We start from the raw sequence: 23576 nt of genomic DNA, 5'->3' as shown, positions 1-23576 counted from the left end.
AGACAATGCAGTCTCCTCTGCTCCTCAGAGGCGAAAGGAGGACTACTGAAGCCCAAAAGCTCTATGGTCATGAAACCGTGGCTGAGCGGGATGACCTTAGGCAAATACGCAGCATTCGGATGCAGAGTGACCCTAGCTCCATCTGATGACATTTTCAGACAGGAAGGGTGAACTGAAAGAACGTGACGGTCTCCCACCCTTTTAGCTGATACAAGGACTAAGAGCAGAGCTGTCTTATAAGACAGAAGCTTCATACTGATCAATTCAATAGGCTCAAATGGGGGACCACACAGGGCCTCCAGCACCAAAGTGAGGTCCCAAGAAAGGACAGACAATCTAATAACGAGTCTCAGTCTGCGAACCCCTTTCATGAACTGAACGGCTAAAGGGAGAGCGCCAGGAGAAACTCCATTAAAAAATTCATGGCAAGCCGAAATGGCTGCCAGGTAGACGTTTAAAGTGGAAAATGGCAAGCCCTTGTCCAGCAGATCCTGTAGAAACGACAGAATGTCCACAATGGAGCTCTGTGAGGGAACTACAGACCTGCTTAGACACCACACTTTAAAAGCCTTCCACTTAAAGGCATATAAACCCCCAGTGGAGCATGCTCTTGAGCTCTGAATAGTATTAACCACAGCCGGGGGAAGACCTTTAGCAAACCTTTTAATGGGCAGGCCTGCAGCTTCCACAGATGGGGGCACAGGTGCAGCACTTCCCCTTCACCACACTGCGCATGCTCGCCAGTGGTGAAGTTTCGCCGCGAGGCAACCGCTCAGCGCCCTGGTGGGGGAGCTGCTGCCCTCTAGCTTTCTTCATGTTTGTCACCGGAAGAAAGCTGCTGTTCTCCAGCAGAGCGGGAGAACAGCAGCTTTTCCCACTCCCACAGAGTCCGAATGCAGACAGGATTTGATGTGAAAATTGAGCTGTCATTCACCAGCGGAGCGGGTTGACGCCGCTTTATGGGACCAATTTGAGAAGCATTCTTGAGACACAATGCATCCACACATCTTCGAGTGCAAACAGCAGTCTTTTTTACATTTGTGTGCATGTTTTTGTAAACAGTACAACTCTCGCCCCCTGGGGCTGGTAAACAAAGTCTCTTTGGACTGTGGGGTTGAATCGTAGCTGAACCGGTCCGTTTCAACCATAGAAAAACTGGGGTTTTGTAGCCCAACAGGGTCCAAAACCCAAACAAGGTCGGTCCCAGGATCAGGACGACTTGAGGTTTCTTTTTGCGGCTCACAGAGCGTTTCTGTGAGTCCCCGGGAGGGCTTTTACTCCAGGCGGAGTGGCGAGGAGGGAAAGATGGGGTCCGAGCTGGGACCGAGCTCTTTGCTGCTACTGGCAAGGCTGTCCTCTGAGGTGGAGGAGGAGAGGTCAGGTTCTTCCTGTCAGACCCAGGTGCCATGCGCCACCCTTCCCGCCTGGGGATGATGGAGCGTAGCGTTTCAGTCTGTTTCCGCTGGGCCTCGAACTTTGTCTGCTTACCGTTGAGGGACTGTCCAAACAGACCACTGGGTGAAATAGGTTCGTCCAGGTGTTACCCCTGTCCCTGTCGGAGACATTAGAAAGGGTCAGCCACAAGTGTCTCTGAGCCACTACAGTTAAGGCTATACCTCTTCTCAACAGCAGGGCGACGCCTTGGGCCGCTTGCAGGATTTTGTCCGACGTGACCCGTATATCATTGATGAGGGGGGTCAGTGGGCAGTCAGGTGGGACCCTTGCTCCGAGGTCCACCAGGCAAAGAGCTTGGTAGGTCTGGAGCATGGTGGAAGAGCTGAGGACGTGGGTAGTGGAGGCCTGCGTGCGGTAAATCTTCTCCAGTTGTGCAGCTGAGAAGTGGCATGGCTTGGAGGGTAGCTTAGTTTATCCACTAACTCCGTTATTGCAGGTCGGGGCCAGGTAAGCCGCGAGAGAGGGCTCCATCGGACAGAGGTTAACCAATCCCACCATTTCTGCACCATCGAGGTCCAAAAACTGACCGTAATTCGGGACTGTGGTGCGGGTGGATGATGGCTTGGCCCAGGATGTCGTGAGCTCAGCCACAAAATCCAGGTACAGTGGCAGAAAGTTCTTTACCTCCGCTGGTTCCAAGGGGAGGTAAAATCCAGAAAAGCGGTACCTCTTTTGTGCAGGTGGAGGAGTGGGCCAGGCCACCTCTAGCCTCCCCGCTGCACGCCGGCAGAGCGGGAGAAAAGAAGTGTCATCTCGCAGCTTGGAGGCTGAAGTGGCGGCTGGAGCTGAACACTCCACCACTGAGAGGACCTCCTCGTCCTTGAGTAAGTCTCGACTGTCGGGGCAAATGTCCAAAACGTCTCCTTCATCCTCTGCCAGAGGAGGAAACTGAGAAGCCTCTAGGTCTGGTCCGGTTAAATTGTCCGCCATCTCTATCTGATCTGCCCAGCTAGTAGTGGGGACATTGATCATTAGGCTGTCCATGTCAGAGCCACGCGAAGCCGGGGCAGAACGCGAAAGCATGGGGTCCTGCTGTGAAACTGCAGCGTCTCCCAGGAGTCGATGTAGGAGCTTCACGTGCCGTTCGAGCGTGGGGCGGCGGAGTTGGCGACAGAACTCTCACGCCTCCGGGTCCACAAGTGCTCTCCTGGCGTGGAGAACTCCCAGACAAACCGGGCACGCTTTGTGTAGGTTCTTCTTGTGAAGAAAGAATCCACAGCCCTGAGGACAGGCGCGCGAAGCGGCTTTCCGTGAAGCAACTTCCAACACGGTGCTCAATGTGAGACACACAGCGGAGCGAAAGCAGAGAAGCTGAAGAGCCACAAAAGATAGCACTCGGTGGGCGGGAATGCTAGCCAGAAGGCAGTAGAGTCCAGTCAGCGAGCAGTTAAGCTATCTTTCACTAGCGCAGCTGGTTTTCAGGTGTGTACTCAGCGAGGTGAAGAGCGTAAGAACTGAGGAATGACAGTGACGCGGTCGCTTATAAGTGGAGGGCGGGGCCTCCACGCAGCGTCACATTCACTTGCCTTACAGGCATGATTAAATGTGTCTTCAGCCAAGCCACACGAGGGCGTGATGTCCCATAGTACCTTCGTTGTACCGAGTGAATCGACTGAAAGGGAACCCTAGCACACTGGTGTGTGTTAGGGTTAAAAAAAACATCATGCTTCCGTTTGATTGACAGAACGCATCATGTGTGGCAAACATTTGAGCTGACCATTCATTACAATATTTATCTGTTCCTTGCGATATGCATATTGTGCATGCTGATATCGCGATAACGATATATTTGCGATATGTTGTGCAGCCCTAACCGTTACCATTACTGTTCTATTTCTAATCTAATCCTCTAAAACCAGCTAGTCAGTAACACGGTAAAGTGAGGACCAGGATAAATGTCCTCACTTTGTAGGTGAGAATTGTGTAATTGGTCTTCAGTATGTCACGTATCAAAGGGGTCAATTTTTCACCATCTAACTGACACAACATAACCTTTCATACACGCCAGAAACTGCACATTCAAGGCTGCACCAGCTGTCGGGTCCAGATGCCCAAAAACAACCTTTGCCCACTTATTGTTCCTCACTGGAGACAAAACAGTCTCCCAAAGGTCCTGAACTCTGCGTAAAAGTCAGGCTGGTGACTCATCACCTTAATTAAAAATCAAGCCTACTTGAAGCTCCTACAGGATTTTATAGTTAGAAGTTAAATAATCATGTGTGATGAATAAACAAGATGTTTTAATCAAATTTTTGAATAATCTGTGTTTAAACCAATGAATTTAAAATATAGCTCTTACAATGATCCATTTCAGACCTTATGATCAGTACGTGTTGATTTAACAAGTTAATCAGTCATACACATTACAATAAGATATTCATTAAGGTTAAAAACATCTTTGTACCTGAAGAAGCCGTGGCTTTCTGAGGGATGTTGGTAAACACTCAGATACGTGTCAAATTCTGGTTGGCCAAACTTGGCCAGAAATCACAACAAAGTGGTTTATTAAAACAAGAATTACTTCCCGATTAATTCAGTTTCCAGCTGATTCTCGAACCGGCCAATTCGGGAACAAGCATCTCTGAGACATTTCTTTTGACCTCCAGTCAAAAGCCTCTTTGCAGGCTGCAAGCTGACACAGCCAGACGGCTCTTTTAAGAGCCAAACATCCACCTTGGATGAAAACAAGCATTCCAGCTACTGCTGTGACCAGGAAACATCTCAAGACTGGACGGGTCATATCAGAGCGAACCTACGAGCTACGGGTACCGTGAGGTCCCCCCGACTTCTGACAGTCCGGATCTGCTGGGGGTCTCCACCAGGGTTTGTAGACAACAGATTGCATCTGATGGCGTTTATCATTAACCAACTCTCTAGTTTATAGCAGACAACTAATTCTTTTACACCCAGACTTAATTTCTTTCAGATGCAAAGAAGGATCTGCTAAATATCTAGCTTACATCACCTCATATCCATTACATCACATCTCTATTCATCAGTGTTAATTTTGACAGGAAATGTTAATTTTACTTTAGTCTTAGTCTTTTGGCTAAAAATTAATTTTAGTCTTAGTCCAATTTTAGTCATTAGATTTATTTTAATTTTAGTCGATGAAAATAAGCAATTTTAGTCAACAAAATACATATATTTTTTTCTAATGAAGTAATTTCCTACTTTTGTATAGAGCACGGAAAAACTAGTGTAATTTAATACGCAGGGTCCAAACTCTTAACCACCACTGATCAGATATAGCACACACAGCTAAGAACATAGAATATTTGAATTAAAAAAAAACACTTCTCATGTTTAACACTTACGTGTTTAATAAAAAACAAAAAGCACACTGGGAATTACAAAGGTGCTCTTTTTTAGCAAATGCACAACCCTAACCATCCTGGCCTAACCCTAACCCTTTTTCAAAATAGCATGCAGAAATACTCAAAAATAAAAACTCTTCCTTTGAGGGCATGCATTTTTCCAGAAACTTTTCACAATAAAATGGTTAACATCCCAAAATAAGTACAGTACAGGACCTGTAAGCTGTCAGTTACGGGTGTCTAACCCTAACCCTAACCCGCTTCAACTGTGCAACCGTGAGCTCGCACGGACTTCTGGCGTGTTTGATATTTTGCTCGTCCCTCGTGAGGGGATTGCACTGTTGGAGCGGTGCAGCGAGCGGCTGCGACCCAAAAAGTACCAGAACCGCTCAGGGCGCAATCCTGCATCAACACCGCTCGCCCACTATTTCCCTAATAACACATGTTGTTTGTTTTTATTTCTACACGTTTTATTTTTTACTCACAAAGATTGTCAAGAAAGCGTGTTTGTCGTGTTCATGTCAAATTAAACTGATCACAAAACACAGATTTACTTTATTTATTTCGTTTTCCTCATCCAACCCCCATAAATCCCTGTGTGTCCTCCTGCAGCACTCCCGAAGGACAGGTAAGACAAAAAAGTCTGACGTGTTGTGTAAAAACTGCTATTTTTAGCATATTTTTAGGTCCGACGTGTTGCTACCAGACGTACAGTGTGAGCAGTCAGGTCGCGTCCGAGAGCTCCGTACATCTCCGAGCAAACATGGAGAAGTTGATTACTATGGTAGGCCTAGCATCACCTCTAAACAAAGTGGACTCTGATTGGTTCTCTTCTCACCTAGTCCCGCCTGTTCAATTTGTTGATTGGTCCTTTTATTTGCATCAGGCATCTTTCCTGTCTTCTGATTAGATATTCGTTGTTGTGGATTTTCGGCTCGTCCTTCATTCATTGACTAAAAGCTTCAGTCAATTGAATTACCGTCTTCGTCTTTTTCCAAGCTTTTATTTTGAAATTTTGTTTCATTTTTGTCTGTAAATATATTTTCGTGACGAAAAAAAGACGAAAATATTTTCTCAACAAAATTAACACTGCTATTCATACCTTGTCATGTATAATCATTAGTCTAGGAAAAAGAATAAAATTCCTTTTTTTAACTATAGACTGACTATCTGAATTAATACGAAGTGTGTTTATGATCCCTGAACAAGTAAAAGTAACTATAATCTTCTGGTTAAACAGTCAAAGATCACTCAGGATGATATTTCATGTCCATACGGAATCATCTCACCTCATTGGTCATAATTAACTTGCAGTCGTCACGCTACAAAGAGTGACGCTAGCAGTATAGACAAGTGCACACACACACACACACACACACACACACACACACACACACACACACACACACACAGTTTTACCTGAGCTGACGGATCCTGGGCTTTGCTGACGAGCTGACAGAAACATTTTTGTAGACGTCTCTAAGAACTAAAGAGGAGACGTGGTGAGGTCAGTCTGAAGGTCAGGACAGAGCAGCAAGGTCTAACTTCCTACGACACGGTAACCACTACAATTGTTTGACCTAATTTCTATCAGAAGCTGTCCCTTCCTGACTAAAGCATCCCCACCTGGGCGATCCTGGTCTTTTTTTGCTGGAACTGACACAGTCTGAGGATCCGAGCCCCCGACTCATCGCTGAACTGCTGCTGGAGGGGGTGCAGCAGCTGCACCTGCTCTCCGAAGCTGAACACACGAGCAGAAACACCCACCATCAGATAATCACAGAGCTCCTCTGAGCTGACACAGAACTCCTTCTCACCTGCACACGGCCACCTGTCCAACCTCCAACAGAGTCAGGGCATTGATGATCACAGACAGGGACTCAAACGCCAGCTGCAACACACACAACAGGGTGTTATTCAGGCCCCTGTGTGTGTGTGTGTGTGTGTGTGTGTGTGTGTGTGTGTGTGTGTGTGTGTGTGTGTGTGTGTGTGTGTGTGTGTGTGTGTGTGTGTGTGTGTGTGTGTGTGTGTGTGTGAGAGAGAGAGAGAGATACCTGTTTGGAGTGATTGTCCATCATGCTGGACGAGTCGTCTACAGCCAGACAGATCTGGTACTCTCTCTTGCTGGGCTTGGTCCTCCTCAGCCAGATCTTGTCCTTGTGGAAGTTACTGGCGATGTAAGGAATCACCTTCCTCATGTTCAGACGCTTCCCTGTGCGGTAATCCCCTCTGAGGAGAAGGATGGAGCACAGCAAACACATAAATCACACCTGTGAGCTACACCTCAGCATCAGCTGGAGGCCCAGGGGGGCTGGACTGACTTGAGCTTGGTGGCCTGTGTGGGCTCCAGGACCAGACGGATCTGCTCACACAGCTGCTGGGACAGAGTGGAGGTCAGAGCCTGGTACTGGTGCCACAGAGAAGCTGCTGCGCTCTCCTGGAGAAAACACACACACGCGCACACACGCACACACACACACACACACACGCACACACACACACACACACACACACACACACACACACACACACACACACACACACACAGTGAGTCTATTGAACATGAAACTGGTTTTATGTCTGAAGCCCTCAGTCCACTGGAGTAAAACCAGTTCAGAGCTGCAACAGAGGAATCTTAAAAATCTACCATCAGAAACGTTTTATTAGCTTTTCAGTGAAGAAGGAAGCTGCACAAAGAGGCTGCTTGTGTTGAGGGTGGTGGAAGACGATCGAACCATCAGTGGTCATTTTTGTCCTGCTGTTGTGAAAATCCAGTTATTTCATAGAAACCCGGAAGAGCTGCTGGTTTTATTACGTCTACACACGAGTCGGCGTTTGGCCTCAGCTGTTCAGTAGAACAGGCGAAGCGGAGATTTTATTCGATAAACTGGCTCATTCAGCATAAACGCCGTTTATGTGACTCCTACTCCCACCAGCTGGGTTTATGAGTGGAGCCCCTCTGATCCTCCCACACAGGGACGATCCAATGTCACTGGTTTTAGTGGTGTATTGCATTGGCTGTGGCGTTTGTGTGGATGTCGGTGTGTTTGGGAGGATGGGGTAGATCTAATCAGGGCGCAGCCTCACCTCCTCCTGGGTTCCTGGAGGCAGGTGGTTCCAGGCCTCCAGCTGGAGCTCCATCTCCTTCCTCATCTCTTCTGGGTTTGAGTCTGCTTTCTGTAGAGACACACAACACCTCAGGCTGCTGCTGGAAACCAGGGCTAGCTTGTGGTGTAGGACCAAAGCCTTCATCTCACCTGCATGGTCTCCAGCAGCAAAGCTGGATGGGTGTGAATCGTGGATCCTGTTCTCCTCTCCACTGGTTCTTCTTCATCCTTTAGACGTGGGTCTCTGGATGTGTCCTTGTCCTCTTCTCCCCTCCTTTGCTCCGGTGTTTCTCCACCATCTACTCAGACACCAGAGCACTGAGCTGATCAGAGTTTCTGTGTGTGGTGATGTTTTTGTGTTAAATCAGATCAAACTAAAGGAGAACCTTGTCGCGAGGCCTTGGAGGAGGTGCCCAGCTGATCAGGCTTCAGCTCCTGGACATCAGCAGGCTGGAAGTCCTCCTCCTGGTCCTCCGTCTCCATTGCTGCATCCTCGTCATCCTCGTTTTGGCCCTGCTCAGGTCCTGCAGCTTGCTGCTGCTCAGCTGTGGCAACATCTGAAATCACACATGTTATTGTTTATCTCTGGTAAACAAAGTCTTCTCCACCAAAACACCAGAGTCTCCGTCCTCCAGGTGTAGAGTGAAACCATCTCCTCAGAATATTTTTGTGACTGTTACTACATTAAAACTAAACCGAAAAAGGGCGGACAAACACAGTAAACAAGCACAGTAAACAAACACAGTAAACAAGCACAGTAAACAAGCACAGTAAACAAACACAGTAAACAAGCACAGTAAACAAACACAGTAAGCAAGCACAGTAAACAAACACAGTAAACAAGCACAGTAAACAAGCACAGTAAACACACAGTAAACAAGCACAGTAAACAAGCACAGTAAACAAGCACAGTAAACAAACACAGTAAACAAGCACAGTAAACAAACACAGTAAACAAACACAGTAAACAAACACAGTAAACAAACACAGTAAACAAGCACAGTAAACAAGCACAGTAAACAAACACAGTAAACAAACACAGTAAACAAGCACAGTAAACAAGCACAGTAAACAAGCACAGTAAACAAGCACAGTAAACAAACACAGTAAACAAACACAGTAAACAAGCACAGTAAACAAACACAGTAAACAAACACAGTAGACAAGCACAGTAAACAAACACAGTAAACAAGCACAGTAAACAAACACAGTAAACACACAGTAAACAAGCACAGTAAACAAACACAGTAAACAAGCACAGTAAACAAGCACAGTAAACAAGCACAGTAAACAAACACAGTAAACAAGCACAGTAAACACACAGTAAACAAGCACAGTAAACAAACACAGTAAACAAGCACAGTAAACAAACACAGTAAACAAACACAGTAAACAAGCACAGTAAACAAACACAGTAAACAAACACAGTAAACAAGCACAGTAAACAAGCAGAGTAAACAAACACAGTAAACAAACAAAGTAAACAAGCACAGTAAACAAACACAGTAAACAAGCACAGTAAACAAACACAGTAAACAAGCACAGTAAACAAACACAGTAAACACACAGTAAACAAGCACAGTAAACAAACACAGTAAACAAGCACAGTAAACAAACACAGTAAACAAGCACAGTAAACAAACACAGTAAACACACACAGTAAACAAACACAGTAAACAAACACAGTAAACAAGCACAGTAAACAAACACAGTAAACTAACACAGTAAACAAACACAGTAAACAAGCACAGTAAACAAACACAGTAAACAAACACAGTAAACAAGCACAGTAAACAAACACAGTAAACTAACACAGTAAACAAGCACAATAAACAAACACAGTAAACAAACACAGTAAACAAACACAGTAAACAAGCACAGTAAACAAACACAGTAAACAAGCACAGTAAACAAACACAGTAAACACACACAGTAAACAAACACAGTAAACAAGCACAGTAAACAAACACAGTAAACTAACACAGTAAACAAACACAGTAAACAAGCACAGTAAACAAACACAGTAAACAAACACAGTAAACAAGCACAGTAAACAAACACAGTAAACTAACACAGTAAACAAGCACAATAAACAAGCACAGTAAACAAACACAGTAAACAAACACAGTAAACAAGCACAGTAAACAAGCACAGTAAACAAGCACAGGCCATGGAACAGCTGAGATTGTCCCGTTACTTTTGGTCCCTTAACAAGTGGGAGGCACATATGAAACTGTTGTAATTCCTACACGCTCACCGGGTTTGGATGTAAATACCCTCTAAAAGCTGACGGTTCGCAGTTAAAGCACATCTTGTTCGTTTCATTTGATATCCGTTGTGGTGTATAGAGCCAAAAATGTTAGCGTTGTGTCCATGTCCCAATGACTGTATGTTTACGAGTCTGTATACGAGTCTATAGGAACTAGATTCAGTTTTAGCTTTCCCAAACTTTGGTCTAACAGAGATTAGAGCCTGTCTCCATGATAGAGGTGTTCTACCACCACCCAGAACATGATTAAACCAGGAGTTCAATAATGAAATGATGAGTGAAACCATCTGTAACCACACCCAAATGTTGGGGACAGGATGAAGACTGACCGTAGGTCTGCGTGTCGTAGCTCGCTGATCCCTCTTTGATGTACTCATACAGGTCCGAGTCCTGCTGGCCTTCACCCTGCTTGTCCTCGGTGGGCTCCTTGCCGCTGTCCACCATCCGGAGACGCTTGTTGACTTGTTTGCTATGGTCTCCCATCAATCTCTCATTATCGGCTCGGCCAGGTTTTCGTTTCATACTCTGGAGGAAGAAGACTGATGTGAGGACTCACAGCAGTGCGTCAGAGACCTGCTGGTGGTGTTTTAGTGAGAAGTACCTGAGTCTTGCTCTTGGTCTGGGTCTGAGACGCCATCCTGGCCGTCAGCTTTGACTGATGTCCCTCTGATTGGCTAGCATCTGCTGCTCCGCTGCCATATTCCTAATGGTAGGGGGAACAATACTCCAGCTTACATCTGGACCATCTTTGGTAAGAAGGTGTCTCTGGTGTCCCCACTGTGTCCCTAGTCTATCTCTATAGTGCCTCCACTGTGTCTCCACTATGTCTCTATTGTCCCCACAGTCTCTCCTGGGCATCTCCAGTGTATCTCTATAGTGTCTCCAGTGTATCCTTTTTGTGTCCCCAGTTTATCTCTACTGTGTCTCTATTGTCTCCAGTATGTCTCTACTGTGTCTCTAATGTATCTCTATTGTCTCCAGTATGTCTCTGTGTATCAATATTGTCTCCAGTATGTCTCTACTGTGTCTCTAGTGTATCTTTATTGTCTCCAGTATGTCTCTACTGTGTCTCTAATGTATCTCTACTGTCTCCAGTATGTCTCTGTGTATTCTATTGTCTCCAGTATGTCTCTACTGTGTCTCTAGTGTATCTTTATTGTCTCCAGTATTTCTCTACTGTGTCTCTAGTGTATCCCTATTGTCTCCAGTATGTCTCTAGTGTATCTTTATTGTCTCCAGTATGTCTCTACTGTGTCTCTAATGTATCTCTACTGTCTCCAGTATGTCTCTGTGTATTCTATTGTCTCCAGTATGTCTCTACTGTGTCTCTAGTGTATCTTTATTGTCTCCAGTATGTCTCTACTGTGCCTCTTGTGTATCCCTATTGTCTCCAGTATATCTCTACTGTGTCTCTAGTGTATGTCTATTGTCTCCAGTATGTCTCTTCTGTGTCTCTAATTTATCTCTACTGTCTCCAGTATGTCTCTGTGTATCTCTATTGTCTCCAGTATATCTCTACTGTGTCTCTAGTGTATCTTTATTGTCTCCAGTATGTCTCTACTGTGTCTCTAGTGTATACCTATTGTCTCCAATATATATCTACTGAGTCTCTAGTGTATACCTATTGTCTCCAGTATGTCTCTTCTGTGTCTCTAATGTATCTCTACTGTCTCCAGTATGTCTCTACTGTGTCTCTAGTGTATCCCTATTGTCTCCAGTATGTCTCTACTGCATCTCTATTGTCTCCAGTATGTCTCTACTGTGTATCTCTACTGTCTCCAGTAGATCTCTACTGTGTCTCTAGTGTATCCCTATTGTCTCCAGTATATCTCTACGGTGTCTCTAGTGTATCTCTACTGTCTCCAGTATGTCTCTACTGTGTCTCTAATGTATCTCTACTGTCTCCAGTATGTCTCTGTGTATCTCTATTGTCTCCAGTATGTCTCTACTGTGTCTCTAGTGTATCTTTATTGTCTCCAGTATGTCTCTACTGTGTCTCTAATGTATCTCTACTGTCTCCAGTATGTCTCTACTGTGTCTCTAGTGTATCCCTATTGTCTCCAGTATGTCTCTACTGTGTCTCTAGTGTATCCCTATTGTCTCCAGTATGTCTCTAGTGTATCTTTATTGTCTCCAGCATGTCTCTACTGTGTCTCTAGTGTATCCCTATTGTCTCCAGTATATCTCTACTGTGTCTCTAGTGTATCCCTATTGTCTCCAGTATGTCTCTACTGTGTCTCTAGTGTATTCCTATTGTCTCCAGTATATCTCTACTGTGTCTCTAGTGTATGTCTATTGTCTCCAGTATGTCTCTTCTGTGTCTCTACTGTCTCCAGTATGTCTCTGTGTATCTCTATTGTCTCCGGTATGCCTCTACTGTATCTCTATTGTCTCCAGTATGTCTCTACTGTGTCTCTTAATGTATGTCTACTGTCTCCAGTATGTCTCTGTGTATCTCTATTGTCTCCAGTATGTCTCTACTGTGTCTCTAGTGTATCTTTATTGTCTCCAGTATGTCTCTACTGTGTCTCTAGTGTATCCCTATTGTCTCCAGTATGTCTCTACTGTGTCTCTAGTGTATGTCTATTGTCTCCAGTATGTCTCTACTGTGTCTCTAGTGTATCCCTATTGTCTCCAGTATGTCTCTACTGCATCTCTATTGTCTCCAGTATGTCTCTACTGTGTATCTCTACTGTCTCCAGTATGTCTCTACTGTGTCTCTAGTGTATGTCTATTGTCTGCAGTATGTATCTTCTGTGCCTCTACTGTCTCTATTGTCTCCAGTATGTCTCTACTGTGCATCTCTATTGTCTCCAGTATGTCGCATCTCTATTGTCTCCAGTATGTCTCTGTGTATCAATATTGTCTCCAGTATGTCTCTACTGTGTCTCTAGTGTATCTCCATTGTCTCCAGTATGTCTCTACTGTGTCTCTAATGTATCTCTACTGTCTCCAGTATGTCTCTGTGTATCTCTATTGTCTCCAGTATGTCTCTACTGTGTCTCTAGTGTATCTTTATTGTCTCCAGTATGTCTCTACTGTGTCTCTAATGTATCTCTACTGTCTCCAGTATGTCTCTACTGTGTCTCTAGTGTATCCCTATTGTCTCCAGTATGTCTCTACTGTGTCTCTAGTGTATCCCTATTGTCTCCAGTATGTCTCTAGTGTATCTTTATTGTCTCCAGCATGTCTCTACTGTGTCTCTAGTGTATCCCTATTGTCTCCAGTATATCTCTACTGTGTCTCTAGTGTATCCCTATTGTCTCCAGTATGTCTCTACTGTGTCTCTAGTGTATTCCTATTGTCTCCAGTATATCTCTACTGTGTCTCTAGTGTATGTCTATTGTCTCCAGTATGTCTCTTCTGTGTCTCTACTGTCTCCAGTATGTCTCTGTGTATCTCTATTGTCTCCGGTATGCCTCTACTGTATCTCTATTGTCTCCAGTATGTCTCTACTGTGTCTCTTAATGTATGTCTACTGTCTCCAGTATGTCTCTGTGTATCTCTATTGTCTCCAGTATGTCTCTACTGTGTCTCTAGTGTATCTTTATTGTCTCCAGTATGTCTCTACTGTGTCTCTAGTGTATCCCTATTGTCTCCAGTATGTCTCTACTGTGTCTCTAGTGTATGTCTATTGTCTCCAGTATGTCTCTACTGTGTCTCTAGTGTATCCCTATTGTCTCCAGTATGTCTCTACTGCATCTCTATTGTCTCCAGTATGTCTCTACTGTGTATCTCTACTGTCTCCAGTATGTCTCTACTGTGTCTCTAGTGTATGTCTATTGTCTGCAGTATGTATCTTCTGTGCCTCTACTGTCTCTATTGTCTCCAGTATGTCTCTACTGTGCATCTCTATTGTCTCCAGTATGTCGCATCTCTATTGTCTCCAGTATGTCTCTGTGTATCAATATTGTCTCCAGTATGTCTCTACTGTGTCTCTAGTGTATCTCCATTGTCTTCAGTATGTCTCTACTGTGTCTCTAGTGTATCTCTACTGTCTCCAATATGTCTCTAGTGTCTCTCTATTGTCCCCAGTTTGTCTCTACTGTGTCTCTACTGCCTCCAGTATGTCTCTACTGTGTCTCTAGTGTATCTCTATTGTCTCCAGTATGTCTCTACTGTGTCTCTAGTGTATCTCTACTGTCTCCAGTATGTCTCTAGTGTCTCTCTATTGTCCCCAGTTTGTCTCTGCTGTGTCTCTAGTGTATCTCTACTGCCTCCAGTATGTCTCTACTGTGTCTCTAGTGTATCTCTATTGTCTCCAGTATGTCTCTACTGTGTCTCTAGGATAGGCAGAATAGTTTTTCTCCTCCTTTCTAAGAGTACTGGCTTAAACTTCTTCAACACGCTGCTGAGTCGTGTTGCAGACATGAGTATCACACGTGTACATTTGCTACAGAACTCACGTGTTCGCAGCTTTTTGTGTAATTTAGAGGAGTGAGTCGTACCAGCGTAGTTAGATGATAATATGCGTACTTTCTACAAAAATGCTTACAGGTGGCAGGTCTTCTATAGTGACTCCAGTGTATCTTTTATGTCCCCAGTATGTCTCTATTGTGTTTCTAGTATGTCTCCAGTATGTCTCTTTAGTGTCTCCATTATGTCTCTATAGTGTATCTACTGGATCTGTTGTGTCCCCAGTATATCTCTATAGTGTCTCCAGTGCATCTCTTTTATGTCCCCAGTATGTCTCTATTGTGTTTCTAGTATGTCTCCAGTATGTCTCTGTGTCTCTAGTGTATCTCTATTGTCTCCAGTATGTCTCTACTGTATCTCTACTGTGTATCCAGAATGTCTCTACAGTGTTTCGACGGTTTCTCTAGGGGCAGGGGTGCCTAATCCTGGTCCAGCGGGGCCGGTATCCAGCATGTTTTAGTTCTAACCTCGATTTCGATTAGCAAGTGATTAACAGGCCTGATGAGCTGTTGCACAGATGACTCAGCGTGTTGGAGCAGAGAAACCACTCAAATGTGCTGGATATCGTCCCTCCATGATCAGGATTAGGCACCCCTACCCTAGGGTATCTCCAGTGTGTCCCCATGTCCCAGTCTTTATTAAACCATGGCACTCTTACCTCTTTAGCCTGATCTTTCTCTGACGGCTCCCCCGCCAGCTCCACAGCGGAGTCTGACTGAACGTTCTCGTCACCGACCTGAGCATTCCTGCTGTGGTCCTTCCTCTCAGCTGAATTAGGCTCCTCCTCTTCCTCCCTCTCCTCCCCCTCAGCCTCCTCCTGTAAGCCCCAACAGGAAACTTGTGTTAATACAGGTGTGTAACAGGAACAACACACACTCCTCCCATACACACCTGTGGTTCCTCTCCTTTGTAATTAGGGACACTGACATCCTCCTCTTTTCCTCTCTCTCCTTCTCTCTCCTCTTCCTTCTCCTTTTCTTCATCTTCTTTATCAACAGACTCCTCCTCCATGTTATATTCCTGATTGTTTTCTTCTTGAGCCTGGTTCTCCTCCATGTCCTCTTCTCTCTGCTCGCCCTCTCCTCTCTCCTCCTCCCCCTCCCCCTCCTTCTGCTCTTTCTCCATCATGTCCGGATTCATGGATTTATCATCAGCCTCTGAGGAATTCTCTCCTGAAAAAGGAAAACCAACTTGATGAGGTTATGAAAATGTTATAAACATGTTAGAACACTGATGATGAATCTGAACAACATGACTAACCACGTTAACTCCGGCAGCTCAGTGCTGCTGCCAGTGGCTAAACAGGGTCACCATGGTAACCATCTGTCAGCCTCAGATAAACATTTGACATACAGCTAGGTCCTCACCATCAACTTCATCCTCTTCATCATCTCCAGCCTCTTCATCCTGGTCCAGGTTGAGGTCCTGGGGCAGTTCCATAGCTTCAGGTTCTGGTCTCTTGTCCTGTTCACCGTGATACGGATCCACCTCGTTCTCATCGAACTCCCTCTGAAGAACAACGAAGAACAACGACATTCAGTCCTCGCATTTAAGATGTTCGAAAATCTCGCGTGTGTGTGTGTGTGTGTGTGTGTGTGTGTGTGTATTATCTCCTGAGCTACTGGACGTAGTTTTGTGAGCTGACGATAACTCGACACATGGAGGTCCTTTTACTAATATATAAAGCTGTTAAAGGCCAAAGATCTGGTTACCATGGCAACTGTGTCTGGAAACTAAAACCAGTTTGTTCCTGTAACCTCCTGTTTGCTTGTACAGCAGTCATCATTTCTATGACCTGTTGGGGTCACCTGACTTTGAGCTCTAGGTGTTCACCTTTCCTGTCATCACCAGAGAAGCGAACCTATCCAGTCTCAGTTTCAGCTGCACGACTCTTCCTACTCCACTCAGCTCTTCATGGACGCACGGATCTAAAACCTGATGATAAATCCAGGTTTGTGTTCCTGACACCCCCTCCCACCCAGCTGGTCCCTGTTTGGGTTATGTCGGGCATATTAACAGTTCAAATCCTCAACATGAGCAGGGCGGACAGCTGCTCCTCACCTTGTCTCCTTGTTCGTGGATCTTCTCCTCCTCCTCCTCCTCACACATGTCTTCATCTTTGTCTTGGTTGTTCTTGTCCTCGTTGGACTCGCCCTGGTGTAGCTGGTCATCTTTAGCGGCTAGCTGGGATTCCCCCTGTTCAACAGAAAGGGACAGGACTCTAGTCTGGGAGAGGAGGTGCTGATCTTCTTCTGGCTGATGCTAGGTCCTACCTGATCCATCCCCTGACCAGACTCCTCCTCCTCCTCACCACTTCCTCCTCCATCATCCTCATCGTCTCCCCACAGTCGTTCATCCAGAGTGTCTGTCTGACCGTCTCCCAGGTCTCCCATCTTCTTGTCAAGCTCCTCCTCTTCCTCTTTGTCAGACTCCTCCTCATTTTCACCTAGAAATGATCAGAATGAGGAACCTTGAGAGGGAACGAGCAGATCTTGACTGCGACTCAACTCCTCCAGGTGAAACTCACCTGCTTCATCTCCATCGTGCATCTGGCCGTCGAAGTCTTCAGACATTTCTATGGCATTGTCCTCTGACTTGATGTTTTCTCCATCCTGCTGCTCCTCCTTCTCCTGTCCCTCATGATGCGTGTCCTCCACCTACAGCAGCAAACAGACAGGAAGAGACGCCATCTTGGTGTTGTTCAGGTAGAGAAGTTTGCTGCTTCAGTCTTTCTGGATCGGAGTCAGGTGGTTTCTATGGTTACAGAAGCAGAATTACACTATTCCATGTTTTCACCTGATCTTCATTCTCTATCTTGTCGCTGACATCTTTGGCTCCTTCTCCTTCTCCAATTCCACCACTCTGGTAGTCATGAAACTCACTGGCTCCATCTCCATCACTACCATCCACCAGCTCCGGGGGCAAGCAGAACCCCTGAGGAGCACACCACACCCTTTACTAACCCGCACCTGTTAACCAGTTCCAACCTGACTGGACCAGCATCCGTACCTTCTGAGCCAGCTCGGTGAAGATGCTAGCCAGGACGGAGAGCAGCTTGCCCGTGCTCCGATGGACTCCGAGTGACGCGGTCAGGAAGTAGAGCACCAGGTCAGAGTACACGCCCAGCAGGGGATGCAGACGCACCAGCATCCTGCAGGCCTGGTTCACCTCCTGATCTCACACACACGTGCACACACACATACACACAGACATACACACACACACACACACACACGTGCACACAAACACACACACACACATACACACACACACACACACACACACACACACAAACACACACACGTGCACACACACACACACACACACACACACACACACACACACACACATACACACGTGCACACAAACACACACACACACACATACACACAAACACACACACACACACACACATACACACGCACACACACACAAACACACACACACACACACACACACACACACACACACACACACACACACACACACACACACACACACACACACACACACACACACACAGAGACAGGATGACTTATTAGAGTAAACGGGGCTCCCTGCTGAAGGGATCCAGGTGACCAGGTGACCAGGTGACGTACCTGAAGCTGAGGAGGCTGACTGGAGTCTCTGTAGCTCCTCAGTAGGCTCAATAGCCCTCCCAGCCCAGCGGTGACATCACCCACAGACAGACTCTTCATATCCGCTTCCAGATCCTCCTCCAGGAGTTGAGTTAGGTGTCCAGGCTTCAGCAGGTCCACCACTGACTCCTCCCCCCCCTCCTCCTCACCCTCTGGAGCAAATAGAACCAGCAGAAAACACACAACAATGAGTGTTTGTGTTGAAATCACCACCCTTTCCTGCACATGCTGGGTTTGTTCTTCTGGAGAAGATTGGTACAGCAGCCATAGATCCAGTAGAGCCCTGCACGGGCCTAAAATCTGAGCCCGTGTCCGGCCCGGCCCGAGGGCCTAGGGCTTCAGTGCAGGGCTCTAATATCCAGATGTGAGGCGGGCTGGAGTTGTGCAGCTCATGTCGACTCGGACTAGACTCAGAGATGTGAGAGTGCTTTCTAGCCAGGTTCAAGTAAAAGGCAGCCTAAGCTCTGACCCTGGATCAGCTCTGGGTCTCCGTGTTGCTCAGTTGGCAGCTCTCTCTCCCTCCTCTTCACCAGCTTCTGGACGGCACACAGCACCTTGTTGATGTTTGTCTCCAGCTCAGCGGAGAAGCGGCGGCAGAAGGAGGACTGCTGATCTGTAAACAACAAAAGATCAGCTGTTTAAGCCCAGCTGATGAAGCTGGCAGCTCTGTAGCGCTCCTGACAGATCGCCGCCTTCACCTGAGGGTGGCTGGTCCAGGAACAGCAGCTGGGTCTTCCAGGCGGTGAACTCCGTGACGCCAGCCTCCACCTGTCCTCGGACATATCGAAGGCTTTGCGTCACGGCTGGCTGGTAGTTGGTGCCGCCCACACTGGAGGCCGTGGTGAAGAGCTGCTCTATGCTGCTCATCTGGCCTGCAACGTCTGCTAGCTGCTCCATGGCTGAAGAGCAGACAGAAAAGCTGCTCCTGTGGGAGACAAACATGTAGTCATCTTGTTGTGGCTGAACTTCTCACACAGCTGTTTCTCTGGAACGCGTCTCGACGTGCCCTCCTGACATGATGGAACCATGACACAAACAGAAGCAAGCATCCTGCTCCCTCTTCATTCTGACCGTAATCAGAAGTGAAGTGATGATGTCTTACCATGCGAGCAGAACTCCCCCCGACGCCTGTTGGATCACAGAAGCCAGCTCCTCCTGCAGACTCTGGCAGTGCTTCAGCATGGCAGCAACGAGCTGGTGGAGCTGGCACCAAGCAGCGTCTCCTCTCCTCAGCAGGCAGCCGGGGGGCTGGCACCGAGGCGCCAGGGGGGACGGGTGCCTCAGGGTGGAAGGGCATACTTCTGCCCTCAGCTGGGGACTGGCGGGACAGCACAGCAGCAGCCACACCAGCTGCTGCAGGAGGGTGGCACACTGGGCAGCCAGGCCCTGTCCTGTTCTGACCCAGTCCTGGAGAGAGTCTTGGGGGGGGAGGGTGCACCCTGCATCCTCACTCTGAGTCTGGAGCTGGACTCTTATCTGCTGGATGTCATCGGTCAGTGACCTACACGAGGAGGCGGGGCAGAGAAGAAACGTTCGGGGTTAGTTAATGGGCTTACGTAGCTCGTCACCTGCTCTGGAAACCGTTTCAGCTCAGAGGCTCACCTGGTTTGTGTTTACCTCCCGAGAGAGACCTGCTCTGCTGCTGCTTGTAGAGATAAAGGTGTGGTTCACTAATTTATTCAGTACTTCTGCACTGGAGGAGCTCTGCTGCGTGGTGGAGTTGCTAACGGTGACCAATAGCGTACTTGTTACACAAAATGCGTACAGGTGGGCAGGTCTGCTAATATAACGGATCAAATGAATACTGCCAGAATGAGACCGAGCGCTCCGTCTACAGCGGTCACGAGTAAGGACTCTGAGGCCGCCAGCGGGGCAGCTGCGTCGGTGGTGATGAACCCGGCTACTGGGAAACCGGGCTTTCATACACACTTGAGACTATTTTCATGTTCAGCTCAGAGTGAGCCATTATAATCAGAAATAATCATTAAGAATGCTTTTCCATGAACCACACCTTTAAGACGAGGTGAAAGCTGGACTCACCTGAGGGAGACCCACTGATCAGTGAGCCGGGCCAGACACGTCCTCTGTTTGAGGAGCAGCTTGAACAGGTGAGAGGTGAAGCCCCTGCAGCGATCGATGGTCCCCACACCCACCTCCTACAGGCACACAGAGGGGAGCAGTCCCGGGTCAGGACCAGGCTCAGAACAGGAAGTGACTCAGCAGAATAGAAGGATTTGGTGAGACCTTAGCTGAATGCTGCAGAGCCGTCTGCAGCGCGGTTCTTCGGGCCCACGAGCGGTAGAAGTACTTCTGACATCCGTCCCACGCCGTCCTCACCTCTGTAAACAAACTACACCCAAAACCTCCTGAGCTCTAGATTACCAGTCCTCATCAGGACCTGATGTGGACCCATATGGGCGTACCTGCTCTCATCCTGGTGCTGGTTCTTCACAGCACAAAGAGCAGCACTCAGCTCCAGAGGCTGGACCAGGAGGGGGCTCTCTGGGTCGGTGGTTCTGCTCCACATCAGACCTTTACGGTAGGACAACCCTAAAAGGAAAAGCCGGTGAGATGGACTACTGATGCAGGTGAAGCGGCGGAGCAGGTGCGGGTCATCACCCGTGTTGGACAGCATCTTGAACAGGTCCGACAGAGCTCTCTTCTTCTGCTGCTGGATGTGCTTGACCTCGCTCTTCTGCTTGTCCTTGTCTGCGGTCCGGTCCACGCTGAGGCTCTGCAGATCCTGTAGGCTGCTGACGACCTTCCCTGCTCCAACAACCAGAAGCTGAACGGTTAGACACCTCCGCCTGTCCCAGCAGGTCTCACACCACACCTTCAACAGCCTCCATCAGGGTGACCTTTCACCTTAGCCATGTGGTACCGGGTCACGCGCCTAGTTTCTGTTTGCAGTGTAGAAGGAAAGTGTCACCTGTGAAGTAGTCCAGATCTTCAGTCAGCTCAGGTAGCAGGTCCTTCTTCAGCATCTGGACACAAATCTTCTTCATTCTTCGGGCCAGAGCGGGCAGACGTGCTTGTAGAGGAGAGGCGTGGACTCCTTCTGCTGGAGGCTCCGTCTGAAACAACCCAGAGTCGGTAGAGCCTAGCGGGCTGGGCCGGAAGACCATTCAAACCACGACACTGATCTCGTCACCCTCCACTAGACCAACTCTTAGAATCATCTCATAATGAGGAATGAAAGGAAACCTCACATCTATTGACATATATCTACGGACAGATATCTATGTTTGTTAATAGACCAGCCCCAGTGAGGGACCAGCACCTGTACCTGAAGGGCCCGTTCTCCTCCAGACAGGATGTTCTTCAGAGCCCGGTGGATCCGCTGGACAGGACTGTACTCCGGGTTTACGTCCACATCTACACCGCCTCCTGGTTCCACCAGGGAGGGGAGGCTCGGACAACTCAGAGCTTCGTCAAACTTCTTCACAAACTTGAAGAGCGTCCTGAAAGAGAGGCGTGAGTCTAAAGCCCGGTTCACTCTGGCTTTCTGTAGGTTTCCCGGCGCTGGAGACCGCTGGAGGCCGGGTTGGTCATGTCACACTGGACAGCCACAGGCCTGAGAACCGCTCCCTTCACAGGTACCACCCACACCTTCAAACCAGCCGGGTCCAGAACCAGATACCTACCGATGGGTCTTCTCCACAGACTGCTTGATGGACCAGAAACTGACATCGTTCCACTTGGAGATCTTGACAAAGTCCTGAAATAAGGAGTTGGTATTTTAATGGACCTTGAAGGTGTTGAGAGAACCTTCAGAGGAGAACGTGCTTGTACCTTCAGCTCCTTCTCGATCGGCTCCCTGAGCTGAGTGACTCTGGCCTGAATGCTGTTGGAGAACTGGCTGTAGTACTTGTGAAGGTTCCAGAGGACACTAGACAGAGACTCTGTAGGGACAGGGACGGGGACATCACCCAACAGGAAGTGGTTTACAGCTGACACATCTGGAGGAGACATGGACTGGCTGCTTGTGTCTGATACAGAAGAACCAACCACACTAAATAAACACAGTAATGGAACGCGTCCCTCTGAGTGACCTCTGACCTCGTCCAGGCTGGCTGGGGACCAGCAGCAGGTGGCAGTGGAAGCTCAGCAGCATCCTGAGGCGGGTGTCAAACTCCCCCACGGTGGAACCCTCCATAAAAGCTTGGAGAGTGGAAGACACCGAGGACAGGGAGAGCCGCTCCACGCCCCCGTCTAGAAGACAGACAGGTGTCTCCTCAGATCCGTGACACATCCAACCATACGGAGGGAACTAACGACCACAGGTCAGGTTCTGAACGTGTGCTAGGCTGGGTCACACATACCTGGATTAGGCTCCGCCCTCTCTCCCTCCAGGTACTTCTCCAGCAGCTGGTAGATGGAGAACCAGTGTTTGATGGACTTCTGCATGTGCCTCTTCATGGTGTTGTCCAGACTGTTGGACCAGCAGCTGCAGCCCAACACGAGTCTCAATCACAGACCAACGTACTAGCTAGCATGGTTAGCATCTGAAGGCTACAACACAAACTCCTCCCCTTCGTACCTGAGCTCCAGCTGGCGCCACTGGATGATGAGCTGTGTGACTGGTTCCAGTTCTCTCCGCAGGGAGACGGAGCGGCTGGCGTTATTCTCCCAGTCCTACCGGGACAGTAAACACACACCTGACTCACCACGACTGGTAGCACACCACCAGGTGTCACCTGTTAGGCTGCTGACTCCTCCCACCTGAGCTTTACTGAGCAGGATCTCCAGACCGTTCAAGAACTTCGCCAGTGGGCTGGTCAGGCTGAAGGCCAGGATCCGCTCAACCACCTGGGTCAGCTGGAAATCACCGACAGGACCGTTACAGGAACCAGAATATACCGTCATCCATCCCTCTATCCATCCATCCATCCATCCATCCATCCATCCATCCACCCATCCATCCCTCTATCCATCCATCCATCCATCCATCCACCCATCCATCCCTCTATCCATCCCTCTATCCATCCATCCATCCATCCATCCATCCATCCATCCATCTATCCCTCCATCCACCCATCCATCCCTCTATCCATCCCTCTATCCATCCATCCCTCCATCCACCCATCCATCCCTCTATCCATCCCTCTATCCATCCATCCCTCCATCCATCCATCCACCCATCCATCCCTCTATCCCTCCATCCCTCCATCCACCCATCCATCCCTCTATCCATCCATCCCTCCACCCATCCATCCCTCTATCCCTCCATCCACCCCTCCATCCATCTATCCATCCCTCTATCCATCCATTCATCCATCTATCCATCCCTCTATCCATCCATCCATCCATCTATCCATCCCTCTATCCATCCATCCCTCTATCCATCCCTCTATCCATCCATCCCTCCATACAC

General features: G+C 47.8%; 1 protein-coding gene across 3 annotated transcripts in view; it reads right to left on the bottom strand.

Moving 5' to 3' along the window:
* Positions 1 to 23576, bottom strand: part of mdn1 (midasin AAA ATPase 1) — an 87907-nt gene that overhangs the window by 2227 nt on the left and 62104 nt on the right. For 2 of the 3 annotated variants that reach the window (XM_054733747.1, XM_070549768.1), the window contains 34 exons: positions 22925 to 23020; positions 22743 to 22837; positions 22525 to 22649; positions 22262 to 22414; positions 21995 to 22161; positions 21847 to 21920; positions 21489 to 21663; positions 21132 to 21276; positions 20822 to 20968; positions 20626 to 20752; positions 20447 to 20552; positions 20243 to 20358; positions 19305 to 19703; positions 18901 to 19127; positions 18672 to 18815; positions 18164 to 18354; positions 17574 to 17735; positions 17361 to 17498; positions 17092 to 17221; positions 16838 to 17010; positions 16626 to 16760; positions 15932 to 16073; positions 15456 to 15736; positions 15223 to 15381; positions 10750 to 10851; positions 10478 to 10673; positions 8266 to 8436; positions 8030 to 8178; positions 7860 to 7949; positions 7094 to 7209; positions 6827 to 7001; positions 6590 to 6663; positions 6399 to 6513; positions 6192 to 6258 (listed from right to left, as the gene is read on the bottom strand). In XM_054733747.1, coding sequence (XP_054589722.1) covers positions 6192 to 6258; positions 6399 to 6513; positions 6590 to 6663; positions 6827 to 7001; positions 7094 to 7209; positions 7860 to 7949; positions 8030 to 8178; positions 8266 to 8436; positions 10478 to 10673; positions 10750 to 10851; positions 15223 to 15381; positions 15456 to 15736; positions 15932 to 16073; positions 16626 to 16760; positions 16838 to 17010; positions 17092 to 17221; positions 17361 to 17498; positions 17574 to 17735; positions 18164 to 18354; positions 18672 to 18815; positions 18901 to 19127; positions 19305 to 19703; positions 20243 to 20358; positions 20447 to 20552; positions 20626 to 20752; positions 20822 to 20968; positions 21132 to 21276; positions 21489 to 21663; positions 21847 to 21920; positions 21995 to 22161; positions 22262 to 22414; positions 22525 to 22649; positions 22743 to 22837; positions 22925 to 23020 — 5062 coding nt within the window. The remainder of the gene's footprint in view (positions 1 to 6191; positions 6259 to 6398; positions 6514 to 6589; positions 6664 to 6826; positions 7002 to 7093; positions 7210 to 7859; positions 7950 to 8029; positions 8179 to 8265; positions 8437 to 10477; positions 10674 to 10749; positions 10852 to 15222; positions 15382 to 15455; positions 15737 to 15931; positions 16074 to 16625; positions 16761 to 16837; positions 17011 to 17091; positions 17222 to 17360; positions 17499 to 17573; positions 17736 to 18163; positions 18355 to 18671; positions 18816 to 18900; positions 19128 to 19304; positions 19704 to 20242; positions 20359 to 20446; positions 20553 to 20625; positions 20753 to 20821; positions 20969 to 21131; positions 21277 to 21488; positions 21664 to 21846; positions 21921 to 21994; positions 22162 to 22261; positions 22415 to 22524; positions 22650 to 22742; positions 22838 to 22924; positions 23021 to 23576) is intronic. The other variant, XM_054733748.1, reaches the window with a different exon arrangement.

This window comes from Nothobranchius furzeri, chromosome 3 (genome assembly GCF_043380555.1).
Source record: "Nothobranchius furzeri strain GRZ-AD chromosome 3, NfurGRZ-RIMD1, whole genome shotgun sequence".
In the NCBI taxonomy this organism is placed as follows: domain Eukaryota; kingdom Metazoa; phylum Chordata; class Actinopteri; order Cyprinodontiformes; family Nothobranchiidae; genus Nothobranchius; species Nothobranchius furzeri.
Note: the sequence above shows the minus strand (reverse complement) of the source record. Positions and strands in the feature narration are given on the sequence as shown.